We start from the raw sequence: 13,451 nt of genomic DNA, 5'->3' as shown, positions 1-13,451 counted from the left end.
GTTATGGAGCTCCAACTCGTCAACCTGTATTAAACCATCGAGAATCAACACTTTAAAATGATGATGCCATCTGGCATCTTCTTTACCAATCGTGAAACTAAAAAGGGTTTTTATTTTACTTTTTTTGAATTTTATTTACTTCTTTTACAGCAGGTTCTTATTAGTTATCTATTTTATACATATTAGGGTTTTTAATATTTAGAGGAAATTCTGAGCATAAAGCCTATCCTTCTTTTACTTTTGGGCAAATTCACAAAGTCCAAATAAAATATTTTTATAACTTGTTAGAAAAATATTATCAGTTACTTTATTATTATGCACTGTTACCGGCACGGTGGATATGCAGAGCCAATAAATCATGGAGAAATATGCGTATGTGTGTCCTTCAGAAAATCTAATCTGGAAGTCTAAACCATGGAAGCAGTGATTCATCAGCCAGCTCTCTAGTCTATATTAACAAGGAATCAGCTGCTCTGTTGCACAGTCACTCAACCAATATTTATGCTCCAGAAACTGTTCTAGGTGTTTGAGATGCATACGTGAATAAAAGTTTCCTGCTATCATGGTGTCCCGTTGTGATTTATAATAAAAAAAATGATATATATATACTCTATATATATTTGATATAGATACTTGATATATACATATATTTAATATATATACTTGATATGTATATATATTTGATATATATTTATACTTGATGTATATATATATATACTTGATATATATACATATATTTGATATATATACTTGATATATATATACTTGATGTATATATATACTTGATGTGTGTATATATATATATATATATATATATATACCTGATATATATCTATATATAGATAGATACTTGGTCTTCGTCCCTCTTTCTGGCACAGAGCTCTTAAAATCCTCGGCATTTCCTAAGTGATGAGAGCCATAAAGGTGTCGTTTATTATGTTAATGAGGTGCTTTTGGACCACATCTAAGGATGACAGGGAGGGGAGAGGAGATGGAGTTTGAAATAATCAACGACAGCCAATGATTTACTCAGTCATGCCTATGTAATGAAGCCTCCATAAAAACCCAAAGGTCAGGTTTCTGAGAGCTTCCAGGCTGGGGAACCAAAACACATCCACATGTCAACGTGCTGAGCCCCAAACTCCATGGGGACAGAGGATCCTTTGCTCAGGCCTCGCCCTCTGTATCTCTTCACCTGGCTGTTGATTCGTATCCTTTCATATTCTTTGTAATAAACCAATAATCAAGTAAGTAAACTGAAGTTTACTGAGTTCTGTGAGCCGCTCTTGCAAAGTAATCGAACCCAAGGAGGGGATCATGAAAACCTTTGATTTATAGCAGTCAGTCAGAAGCACAGGTGATAACTTGGCCCTGTGACTGTCATCTGAAATGAGGGCCTTCTTGTGGGACTGAGCCCTTAACCTGTGGCATCTGACGCTAGTCCAATTCTGATGCTAGTGTCAGAATTGAGTTAAACCTGTGGGACACCTGGAGAGCTTCCACGGAGAGGGAGTGATCCATGAGGTTATATCTGGAGGAAGAGCATTCCAGGCAGTGGGAATGGCAAGATGTGATAGGACATTACCTGGCATATTCCAGGAACAGCAAGAAGTTAGCATGGCCTCCCACCAAGTCAGTTCTGGAACCCAAACACCCTCCGTCTTATAACTCCAGCCTCCTAGAAGACCTTGGAGTCCCCTGCATTCAGGTGGTAAATGGGAAAGAAACAGGTAGACAACACACACATACTTCTTAACTCCCTTGACTCGGAAGCCACAAACATATTTCATAGGTTGAGAACACGTCACGTGGCCATACTGAGGGAGTCTGGAAATGAGAAAATAATTTGTGCTCAAGAAGAAGAGAATATAATTTTAGTTGAAGCTAGCCTGTCTCTAACACAGCAACCAATATGAATTATCTGGCACTGGTGTTGGGCTGCACCCTGCAGGCCTGCAAGGCCTCTACTCACCCAGCTTCAAGACAGAAGAGCCCAGAGTCAGCGACAGAGACATCAGTGGTTTAATGGATGGGGGAGCCTACCTCTCTGAAGCAAGGTCCTGGAGCAACACCCCACCATGTGCAGCAGACCACGGGCAGGACAGGGCGCAGTTTTCACTCCCAGGGGGAACGTGGAGATTGCCAGTTACAGGGGGAATTGACCTCAGGTTGGCTCATCGGTTACCAGGGAAATTTGCAGAGGGGCACGCCCCTCACCACCCCCTGGATAAGAACAATCACTAGCTGGGGCCTGGGGCAAGCATGTAGGAAGGTCAGTCATGTGAGTGGGGTGTGGGTGAAGCAGGCACCGGTCGATCAGGGGACGTACAGAGAGCAAGAGAACAGTCACCTTGAGTTGCCTGACCGTACAGAGTGTCTCTTTAGTGATACCAGATTTAGGGAGATGAGAAGGCCAGTCTTTAATCAGTTAAGGGAAGAATGTATGGTCAACAACTCCAAGCTAATATAGGTCCCTAATGAGTGACAAAGCAAGTGATTGATTCCAAACACACCTGATATTGCTGCAGTCAGAGCCTGCTTTGATAGGCACAAAAATTCAAAAAAAAAAACAAAAAAACAAGTAAATGTTAGGGTTCAGAAATGGTGTCCAAGCCATAATCTTTCTGGTGACCACAAATGTCGTTGTTCAGCTGTCTAGAAATCTGACAGCAGAAATCATCAGGACATTCGCACACTGCCAGGCTGCTGGGTAGATGCGTGACCGGGTTCGTAGTCTTTTTAATTACTCTCCATTCTTCAAAGCTGTCTTTAGCCATGCAGGTATAGACCCAGTTCCTTCAGAAAGCACTCCACATGTGGACTGTAGATATTTCAGGAGAAGAAAAGTAAACTTTCCCAATGCTCTAGACAGACTGTTATTGCTACCTGTACAATCAGCTTTTGAATTGTATCCATTTTTCTAGCTTTTCTGTGGCCTTGGTCCTTCAAGTTGTGGCTTGCTCCCGATTTGATAAAACATGCTCACACTTGAGAGTGGAATCAGAGATAGAACTTGTTGGCAACACTCCAAGAACAAGAGCAGGTGGCCAGTAACAGTGGAGATTTAGTTAGCAAGGCTTCTACTTGTGGTGTCCAAATCTGATAACTGGAATGTTTGTAAAAAGAACTCTATTTGTGAAGTTTGATCCTTTCAGCCTGCAAACTTGTCAGCTCAGAAGCATAATATAACCATATACATGAGAAAGGACAGGTAAAGTGCAAGCACATGAATTTTCTAATAACCAAATCCTCTTCAATACATCTATTCAATAACTGAGGACATTCAAATAACAGTGATTTCTCAGAGGGAAAGCCCAGCTTGTTAACGATTTTGTGACATGAGTTTTAGGGCATAACAGGGATACGGTTTTATCAGGAGTCACTGAATGTGGGCCAGATGACAGGACAGGGAAAAATGGAGATGAAATGTCTCCGGTAATTATACATATCTTTTCTGTCTGACTCAGTTTTGTTTTGTTACCATACAAAATTCATTTTAGAGCTGAAGAAAAGATATTTTTACTTCTTTGGATTCCATTATAAAACTTCTTTTAAGTTAGGTTAGAAAAGTTGATTTTCACTACGTTGGTCATGGTAATGTTTTTAATCAATGAGATAAAATGCAATTAAACATTCTAGAAACAAACAATGAAATATGGTTATTTATGCCAGTGTATGTTTTTTTATTACTTAGCAAGATACAGAGAAAAAAGTAAATCATTACTAACATCTGTGCATTCAGATATGCTGCCAAAACAAGCAAATTATCCCAGCCCTCCTCCTGCCTCTTTTATTCTGCTTTTAAAAGTAGCCCTGCCTCCACTTTCCTAAACATCAGTGACTCATATTTCTTCATTCATTCACATCATTCATTAGGATGAGACTATTAAAAAGGTAATAGATTATTTTTGTAAAGTAGAATTTTGCTCTGAAATCTCCTGTGATTTTCCTGTAAAATTTCTGAGAGCACACGCTTGTTGCAAAATATTTTTCAAACAATACAGAAATGTTAAACATGAACAGTTAAGTGAAATGAACACTTTGCACAATCCCATAACCAGGAAGTAAGCCTGGTTAAGTGTCTGGAGTTTATTCATCCCAATTTTTCAATATAGATGAACAGAATAATAGATAAATATTGTACATATTGTTCTGCTACTTGCTTTTTTCATTTATCAATTAGATTTAAGCATCTCGTGTCAGCCGAATTTCTAATCAAATTATTCAGTCTGATAAATAACGTAAAACTGTTGCAAGTATATTCGTGTAGTTAATTTTTGTTAAGGATAGAGTTATTCTAGAGAGTACAGAATAACCAGGACTTCGTGACAAAAGAATTCTCTGAACTCTGAGCTTGTCTAGCACAAATGGACCATTTACATCAGTGTTTCCAATGCCACAGCAAATCAGAACCAAAAGTTATGATTTTTTTAAACCAAATATTTTGGTTCATACCTTGGAAACTTCCATTCTGCATTTGAACAGCCCTTCTTTGGGGGGACAGGCCCAAAGGGATTAAGTTCTGGTGGTTGTCACAGACTAAATTAGTCATCCAAAATCATTCTTCACTGTCTCAACCTTCTTGAGTTGTTATCTGCCGTTAATATCGTACTTACTCTGAAAAAAGCAGAAAAGCCTCAAAACCAGCATGCCATTCTAAAATCATTCTCTCTTCCTCCTCAAGTTTCTAACTCAGTGAAATTCCCACTCACTCAACCTCCCAAACTTGCAATCTTGAAGTCATTCTTACCTTCTGCCTGTCATTTCCCAACCTTATCCCATCAGTCAAGTTCTGCCCATAGTACATACTTCTTCATCAGCTCTCAAATCTCTCTCCTCTTCTTATTCCTCACTGCACCACTGTGGTCCAGGCCCTTGTCATCTGAACTACTGCACCAGGCAGCGTGGTACATACAGGGAAGGGGTCATGAGCTACGAGAGCAAACCAATTAGAGTTAGAATTCCTTCTTTTCCTCTTCTCTGTATGTGTGTCATGTTACTTACATGTCTGATCGTTTGTAAAAAGGGAATACTTACCTAACTTGTAGAAATCAACTTAATATAAGGAATCCGGAATAGAGGCTAATACGTGGGAGGTCTTCATTAAATGTCTTTTTCTTTTCTTGATCTTTCCCCACACCAGTCAATCTTAAATTTACACTATATAAAAATTGTGTCTGCAAATAATAGGCCCAATCAGGTCACTTACCTACTTAAAGACCCCTACTGACTTCCTATTGCTTTCAGGCAGAAATCTGAACATTTTTTCATGGGATAGATCTTCCACAATCTTGTCCAAATTACCTTACCTGCTTCAACTTAGAGCAAGAAGTTAGGAAGCTCCTACACCATCATATCCACCTTTTCTTTCCCTGCACCCTAATACGTGGCTGAACCCGTGGCAGATACTAATTAAAAGTTTGATAGATGGATGGATGCATGCACAAAGAGATGGATGAATACATGTATAGAAAGACAAGATTTAAATACCTCTTCCTCACATTCTGAAATACTTAATAGATCTTTCTAAGAAGCTGATCATTCATTCCTAGGCATTATTGCTGTCTCCCAAATGTTCTGGCTTATAGCTAGAGGAAACTCTTCCCACTGTAGACTGAGTATATGATTTGACTCGGATTATAAATCAAACTGTGCTAGGGTGAGATGATTCTACAAACATTTACTGAGCAGCTGTTAAGTGCTAAGCACACTGTGGACAGTCTGAGACCGCTTAAAGTATGCACACAAGTAAAATGGGAGCTCAGAGGTTAAAGAACTCACTAGAAAAGGGGACTATGGTGTCATGGTTATGGAGGTTGTCCAGGTGGTGATGGTGGGGTTCAGAGAAGGCTTCACACAGGAGGAGGAGCCTGGCTTAGTTTCAAATGGTGAATACGAATAAAAGTAGGTCCTTTACTTCTTCGGGACAACTGAGGGAAGTTGGAAATTAAATGTTATTATGGAATAACTGTTACTTTCATAAGGTGTGATAATGAAATTGTGGATTTGAGGAAAATATCCTAGATGCATGTTGAAGCGTTTAAGGGTGACGTGTCATGATGTCCATAACTTGTATCAAAATACTTTAAATTTATGAAACAAATATGCCCAAATGGTAAAAATTATTTTTTAAAGGAGATGGTATACGTTTATTTGCTAGTCTCTCTACTTTTCAATATGTTTAACATGTTTCATAATAAAAGTGAAAACAAACAAACAAAAATAAATAGGTCCTTTAAACTGGGGTGGGACAAAGATGAAGGTTTCCCAAGTGGAAGAAAAAGCATGCCAAAGATAAGTAAGAGAGAGCACACATCAAGGGTTTTTGCAACTAGTTCACTGTGGCTGTAGTCTGGAGAATATTTAGCTGGGAGATACATTTCAAAATAAAATAAGAAAAACCAGGTTGGAGAGCTTGTGGAAACAAAAATGAAAAAGGGATAGTAGAAGGTAGGGAAATGTTCCAGGTGATCGCATCCATTTGCATAGCCTTTAAATACTACCTACGTGCACCTGACTCCTAAATTTATATCTCTAGCCCTGGTTACTCTCCCAAACTCCGACTTATGCTCAGTTTTCTCCTAAACTAAACTTTTCAACCACTCTGCCCCGAGTCTGTAATTCTAGGAATCAAGAGTTTTTAACCAAAGTGATGAAAATTCTGAGGAGTAATGTCCTTTTATGAAATTACACTTTATTACTTTCAGAAATGATATAAAGTATAAATTAAAATGTAAGTATATTCCTGCCAAAATAGGTAAGTCAATAAAAATGTACTTCAAAATAAGCTTTTATGACAAGGCAATGTACTGTAAACATAAAAACCTTGAATTTGGATTACACCTTTTATTATGAACATTTCACTCAATAAAAATCTCATGAACTGGGTCCAAGTGATGACAAATTCCAAACTAATGAAGTGTTCCCACAGCTTAAATAAACAAATTTAGATCACCAAGTAAAATCAAAGCCAAGTGTATTTGCACAACTCAAGAATGATATGGGGACTTCACTGGTGTTGCAGTGGTTAAGAATCCGCCTGCCAATGCAGGGGACACGGGTTCCATCCCTGGTCCGGGAAGATCCCACATGCCACAGAGCAATTAAGCCCATGAGCCACAACTACTGAGCCTGCACTCTAGAGCCCGTGAGCCACAACTACTGAGCCCGTGTGCCACAGCAACTGAATCCCATGCGCGTAGAGCCCGTGCTCCACAACAAGAGAAGCCACCACAATGAGAAGCCCGCGCACCACAACAAAGATAGCCCCCCGCTCGCCGCAACTAAAGAAAGTCAGTGCGCAGCAATGAAGACCCAACGCAGCCAAAAATAAATAAATTTATTTTAAAAAAAGAATGATACGAATGGACTAGAACCTCTAGTGTTTATACTTCGCCATTTATATCAAACTTTGAAGGTCTTCTGAGTGACATAAGAAGTCTTTGCATTTCCAAGGGCCAAACACTAACGTATACAGAATATCCTCTCTACTCACTTGTTGAAGACCAAGAAATCTGAGATACACGGGAATGCTATGACTAGTGACACACCCCAGTCATTTAAAGAGTTCTCTCAGGTGATTCTGTGCCATTCAATCTTGTGCAAGCTTTCCTCCTCATTAGTCCTGCTTTCTACATGTGGAAGCATGCGCCATAACTACAAGGGAACCACTGTTGGTTATCTGCTCACTGTCTTCTTTCATTTCTTGCAAAGGCAGCAAAAAATATATTTATGTTTACCTGGATCCCCAAAGGCACACATAGACCCTTTTGTTTGAATACTTTGGATGGGAAGGTCTTAAACCAATCTGTGTGGTGAGGGGACCCAAAGAATCTCAAGAGACCTTCCTGATCCAGGAAGACTCCAGCTTCTGGTGATAAATGACCCCATCCCTACTTCTGACAATTACCTGTTATCACGGAGATGTTACAGAGGAAAAGGAATATACGTTCAGTTTATGGTTCTCTTTCATTTCTATTTTCAACAAACAATTAATAGAACCCAAATCTTTTTCAAACACCTAGTGTTTTCCTTTATGAGCAAAAGACAAATTATAGTTTAGAAATTAGAATCTATTAGATTCAACCTCATTTCTTCTTTGTCTTCTAGAGTTTTTCTTAAAACTGAAAGATAAGTTCTTTAGGCAAACATTTACTTAGCATCAGTCTTACATTTTCACAGTCAAGTCTGTCTGGTAGGTTATATAGGAATAATAGAATTCTGTCAGTCTGTTAGGCTCAAGTCAGCTGCCTTTTCCTGTTAAGTATCCTACCACACTCAGAATGAATGAATGAATGAATGAATGTTTGAATGAGTGTCTAAAGGTAGGCAGCTGTCATTTTTCTGGTTAAACCTAAGCCAACTACAAAAGTTTAAGGTGACATATAGAAATGGAATAAAATAAAAACAATCCACATACATTGTTTAAAATTTTTATTTGCTTAAAAAAAGAATGGAAATAGGTTTGCAAAAATATATCTGCATGTACAAAGTAATCCATGTGGTTAAGGAGCGCAAGCTCTGGAACATACTGCTGGATAAATTATTCAACAAAATTGGATCTTTTTCCATCAGAATCAGTGGGAAGTCATTATTTTACATGTCAAAAGCCACTGAAAAAACTAAATCTATTTTTACAATCACCAAATTCGGAAAGGTTATATTCTAACACATATTCTTGGATACCAGTGGAGCTAGTTACCAAGTGATCTCAGAGTTGGACAGATCAATTTAGCAAGAGGTAGTTTCTCCAATCATGTCCCTCCTTTCTTTTCAGCAAGGTCATTCCTAGAGGGGATAAGGATAAACAGCATAATCTTCGAGTCCCTTTGAATTCCTGTTCTGCTGGGACCCCATTTTCCTCAAAGACAGTCATATCTGTCTTGTTGCATTTTAGGACTTGAGATCATCTACCACAGAAAAGATTCCAGAGTTCAAACTTCTTGGCCAATTTTTCTTTGAGCATGCCATTAAAACAACAAAGAGAAATCAATCCTATGGTGTCATGGATTAGGGGAATTGTTTTAAACATACTTTTTGTTAATATAACAATATTATTAACAATATCCAAGGAGGAGATGTAGGCTGGTGAAATGAGTCCCCTCCCAAAGGCAGCATACAAACCACATAATGACATTCTTCTTGAATAAGTTGCCTTAGGAGCTTTTGCGGTTGGTCCTCCAAGTTCTCCTGAGACTATCAGATCCCAGAGCCCCACAGCTCCATGGCTTCCAGCTCATCTTGGACAGGGGTGAACTCTGGCTCATCAGGATGGGGAACTAGAGAGGAAGAGTGGGGGTGGGGACGTGATAGAACCCAGGAACCATAAATTGATATCCTCCCCTTATATGGGTCCATAGAGACATAGTCTCTAAAGTACAGAGATATCCTGCTCGGGTAGAAAGTAGTAGCTACCTTTATCCACCACAGTGCTTGCACCTTTGCCAGGAGGTTTCAGATGGTTAGCGAAAGAAGGAAGGTACAGATATACCGCAGAAATTGTTAGGAAACTAGAATCACAGCCAACTGCTTAAATATTACATGTTTTATTTACAAAAGAAACCCTGAAATCTCAGCAGAATGATGAAAGAAAAATAAATTTTAAAAACCCATCTCATGTTAGAAGTCCAACACCAGGGGGCAGTAGGGAGGGGAGGTGATCAGAGGAAGAATGGATAGTAGGGTGGTCAGGGAGAAAGGTGCCCAGCAATTTGTGTGGCTACAGGAAAGAGGAGAAGACACATTTAAGTAACTATTCCTGGGCCTTCACCTAGGGAAGCTTGGGATAATTCTTGGTAGACAATCTTATACCTACGCTCAGGCTGATATGCAGCAGTCAGTTTCTATAACAACCGACACATGTGATTTGGTTAAGTTCCAGTCTTATCATTGTATGTGCTTGGAGCAGGGAGGGCAAGAAATGTGACAGTGGGCAGGTAGGGAAGCAGGTGAGGCAGGGAAACAGAGTGCCCATTGTTAGGGGCAGGGGATGGGTGGTGGTGGTCAACAGGACAGTTCTGTATCTGCAGCCAATTGCCCAGGCCAACGTAATCAGTGGAGGAGTTCCACATCAGTGCTGGTAATCATTGTAAGGGATCAGATCTTAATAAGGGACAGGGATATTTGAGAGAACGGGGAGGGAAGAGATGAACAGAGAAAAACACATCAGCAAAACTTTGACCAGTCCCTCTGGCAAATAAGGTTAAATTTCTTCTAAAGCAGAAAATTTAAATTCATTGGCTAATAAGCTCATTGCCCCAAAGCAGTCTTTGAACCTCTCTCTTGATGCTTCCAAGTGTGACTATGTTAGAAAATGTCCCATTACACAACCCTCCAGCATGCAGACCACAGATGTTTTCAGGAAGCATAATCTTTTCAGAATCTCAGTCTAGTGGTTAGGAAGAGGCAAGGACAGCATGGCCACTTTTGTTTCTTAAAATAATCCTTGGTGACCTAAAATGCATGCGGTGGGCAGGATGTCACCCAACAGTATCTCCAGGGCCCTCCTAATTACGGGGAAAGTTCTAAGTTTGAGGTTTCCCCAAAACAAGAGTAAAACTTTAGAGGACTTCATGGCCACACCACAGAAATAACACAGAATGAGAGGCCCCAAAGAATGTTCAAACATGTCCCTCAATGATCAGATATGAGGTCAGAGGCCAAATCTGTGTGGATCGCCATTTGGAAGCAAGGAAGACTTAAATGTGGTATTATTTTAAATTTCCTCCTCAGGGGTAACCTCTATATTAATTTGTACTTTACAGAAGATGCCTCTGGATAATTTAAAAGGTTGTGAGCAATTCAAGCTCTGCTTCCTGTGCATAATAGGTCTGCTTTTATAGCACCCTCACCATTATGATACTAAGCATAGCAAGACATTGCTCAAAGCCCACAAGGGCTGACACTTACCTCCTACGCTGTAGGCAGAACATGAAGAGGGGTCGCAGTATCCAGGCTGGCCAGAAGGACCTTGTGGTCCAGGCACCCCCAAGTGACCTGGTGGACCCCTTGGTCCAGGAGAGCCAGGGGGTCCAGGGCTTCCTGGCCGACTTTCCCCAGAAGGTCCTACGAAGTACCCACCAATGAAAACAGTTGGTCTTTTATTATCGCAGGGTGAGTTTTCAGACTACCAAGAAGTAAACTAACTCTTACAAGAAGCCATATTACACATCTTAACAACTGGGATGATCTGCCTCTCTCTACTCATTGAGTTCTATTCCTGAACTGGATTTCCTGGACAGAGGATCATACTGCAATCACATGTTCTCCTGGAGGTCAATACTTTCAATCAGCTCAGGAAACCAGAAAGCAAAATGTAGTCTTTTTTTTAATCACCTCCTGGATATGAAAGGGAAAGGAGCATACCACTGTCAACCTTGTTTTCTTTACGTAGCTTCTGTTTCCCAATGCAGGTTCCTTATGAATTCAATGTATGGCCATGCACACACACGCACACACACATGAACACACTCGATCTCAACCTTATAACTTATCCTGGTTTATGGCCCCAGATAATTGGAATAAATTAGTCTAAATTTGAAAGAAATTATACTGGAGGAGAAAAATGAGAATTCTGAAATTGGACCCAATATACGAATCCAAAATTTCTTTAGGCTAGCTTGAATCAATTGAGAACTTACACTGAGTGAAAGTGAGACGGGGATTAAAATTTTTGTGAATTTAAGAAGTATGTCAGTCTGGAATTTTTCTGGTTTATGCGTTTGCTTTGTTTTGCTTTAGGCCTGGATTCCAACAGTGCTTAGAAGGCCTTTTTCAACTAGAAATGAAACTCTTCAACTAGAACCACAATGAAAATTAGGAACACGTATCACCTTATATTTGAAAAGCGTTGTGACTCTCAGATGCATTCCGTTTCATTCAATCAACATTCACCAACCACTCATTCTGTGTAAGGCATGAGCTAGATCAGTTCCTCATAGAATCTCTAATAACAGGAGTATTTATACTCAAGGTGAATCCATTGCATTAGGAATCTCTCCTACAGAAGGTATTTTCCAAAATCATCATTAGGTTGGAAAGAAAAATCGGTAAGTCATTTGATTCAATATGGCTAAGACGGGGATTGTAAATATACAGTTGGATTGTAACCTTATAACTTTAATAACAGAGTATGATCATCTGGAAGCCATTCTAAAAGCACATAGTAGAATACACAAAACTCATTCAGTAAGGTGACCATGGTGGCAGAAACTACGAGTGTTCATCCAATATCCATGCGTTCCCCTAGATTTTGAGACTCCCTTACAGGTCGGCTGGGGCCATACGGCTAGTTTCAGCCAGTGAAATATGACTGGAAATGACATTTTTCATCCTGCATTCAGGAAGCTGATGTGCCTCCTTTATCTTTCTCCCAAGGCCTTTTGTTCCAAAATGGGGGGAAAGTTACCGTACCCACATCAAACTTTGGGTAAGTATCAATCCACTAAGCACTGGGGATTGATTTGTTACTACAGCATAGCCTAGCCCAGCCTAACTCACGCAACCAATAAGATCCCAGAATATGCTGTGTCTTTGGGGGTTTGTGTATTGGGAGGTTCGTTACTAACAAACTAGCCTTCCAATGAAAGGAACGAGAAATATAGCCATTCCAGTTGGACACAAGGATGTAATATGGCCATTTGCCTCACCTGCAATGTCAAGTGAATATAGAGATTTAGGATTTCCACCTTACAGTTTCCTGTTAGGTAGGAACAGTTACCTGCTGGCCCAGGGGGGCCTCTTGGACCTTGAGTTCCAATGCCTGGATTTCCTTTATCTCCCTTCACACCAGTTAAACCTATTCAAAAAAAGAAGAAAAAAGAAAGAAAGAAAGAAAAGAAAGTTCTCCTTAAAATGACATCTGGGTGGTTCTGTTTTTCTGGGTTTCGAAAGGATATCGCTGATGAAGGCAATGATGAGGGTTGATTTAGGGTTACGGTTGTCATGGGACTTTTAAATTGAATCCTGACACTGGTGACTTCTGCACAACCACATACAGAAGGCTGGCTCTGTATCTGAGTTGTCTTCTGTATTTGTAATACTGCAAGTTTATCGTTCTCCCTCCCACTGAAGTGGCTCAGCCTGCAGGGATCTGGCCTGTGTCTTTGCACGCACCAGGCCATTGGACGCATGCAGTTGGCACCCCACGAGTAACACAATAGAAATCACAAGTGGACATATCTAACATTTTCCTTTTGGTCCACCCTGTAATGTATCTGCAAAAGGCATGAATTATAATTAGGCAGCAAAGTTCTAAAGAGCGTGAGTTTCCATTAAAAACTTGGAAGCTTCAGGACGGCCTGTGTTTGATTTGGCTGATTCAGCCCCATAAAAATCTAAACCTATTCATGTTTCTTTTCCACTGAACAAACTTCTTATTCCAAATAATTTACGCTGGTGTTAACAAACTATAGATTTTTACAGGCAGAAAAACAGAGAAATACAGGCTCTGA

The 13,451-nt window shown here is 39.9% G+C and overlaps 1 protein-coding gene across 4 annotated transcripts in view; it reads right to left on the bottom strand.

Moving 5' to 3' along the window:
• Positions 1-8,417: 8,417 nt before the first annotated feature.
• The window catches only part of COL14A1 (collagen type XIV alpha 1 chain), a 257,518-nt gene continuing 252,484 nt past the window's right edge, over positions 8,418-13,451 (bottom strand). For 3 of the 4 annotated variants that reach the window (XM_027092562.1, XM_027092564.1, XM_027092563.1), the window contains exons 46-48: positions 12,719-12,796; positions 10,909-11,064; positions 8,418-9,278 (exon numbers count right to left, since the gene is read on the bottom strand). In XM_027092562.1, the coding sequence (XP_026948363.1) occupies positions 9,199-9,278; positions 10,909-11,064; positions 12,719-12,796 (314 nt within the window). In that variant the 3' untranslated portion in view covers positions 8,418-9,198. Of the gene's footprint in view, positions 10,102-10,908; positions 11,065-12,718; positions 12,797-13,451 lie in introns of all 4 variants that reach the window. The other variant, XM_027092565.1, reaches the window with a different exon arrangement.

The sequence above is a fragment of the Aethalodelphis obliquidens genome, unplaced genomic scaffold, assembly GCF_003676395.1.
Source record: "Aethalodelphis obliquidens isolate GAN/ISIS:26980383/991018 unplaced genomic scaffold, ASM367639v1 scaffold79, whole genome shotgun sequence".
Taxonomy (NCBI): domain Eukaryota; kingdom Metazoa; phylum Chordata; class Mammalia; order Artiodactyla; family Delphinidae; genus Aethalodelphis; species Aethalodelphis obliquidens.
The sequence above is the reverse complement of the archived record's forward strand: the minus strand, read 5'-3'. Positions and strand labels throughout refer to the sequence as shown.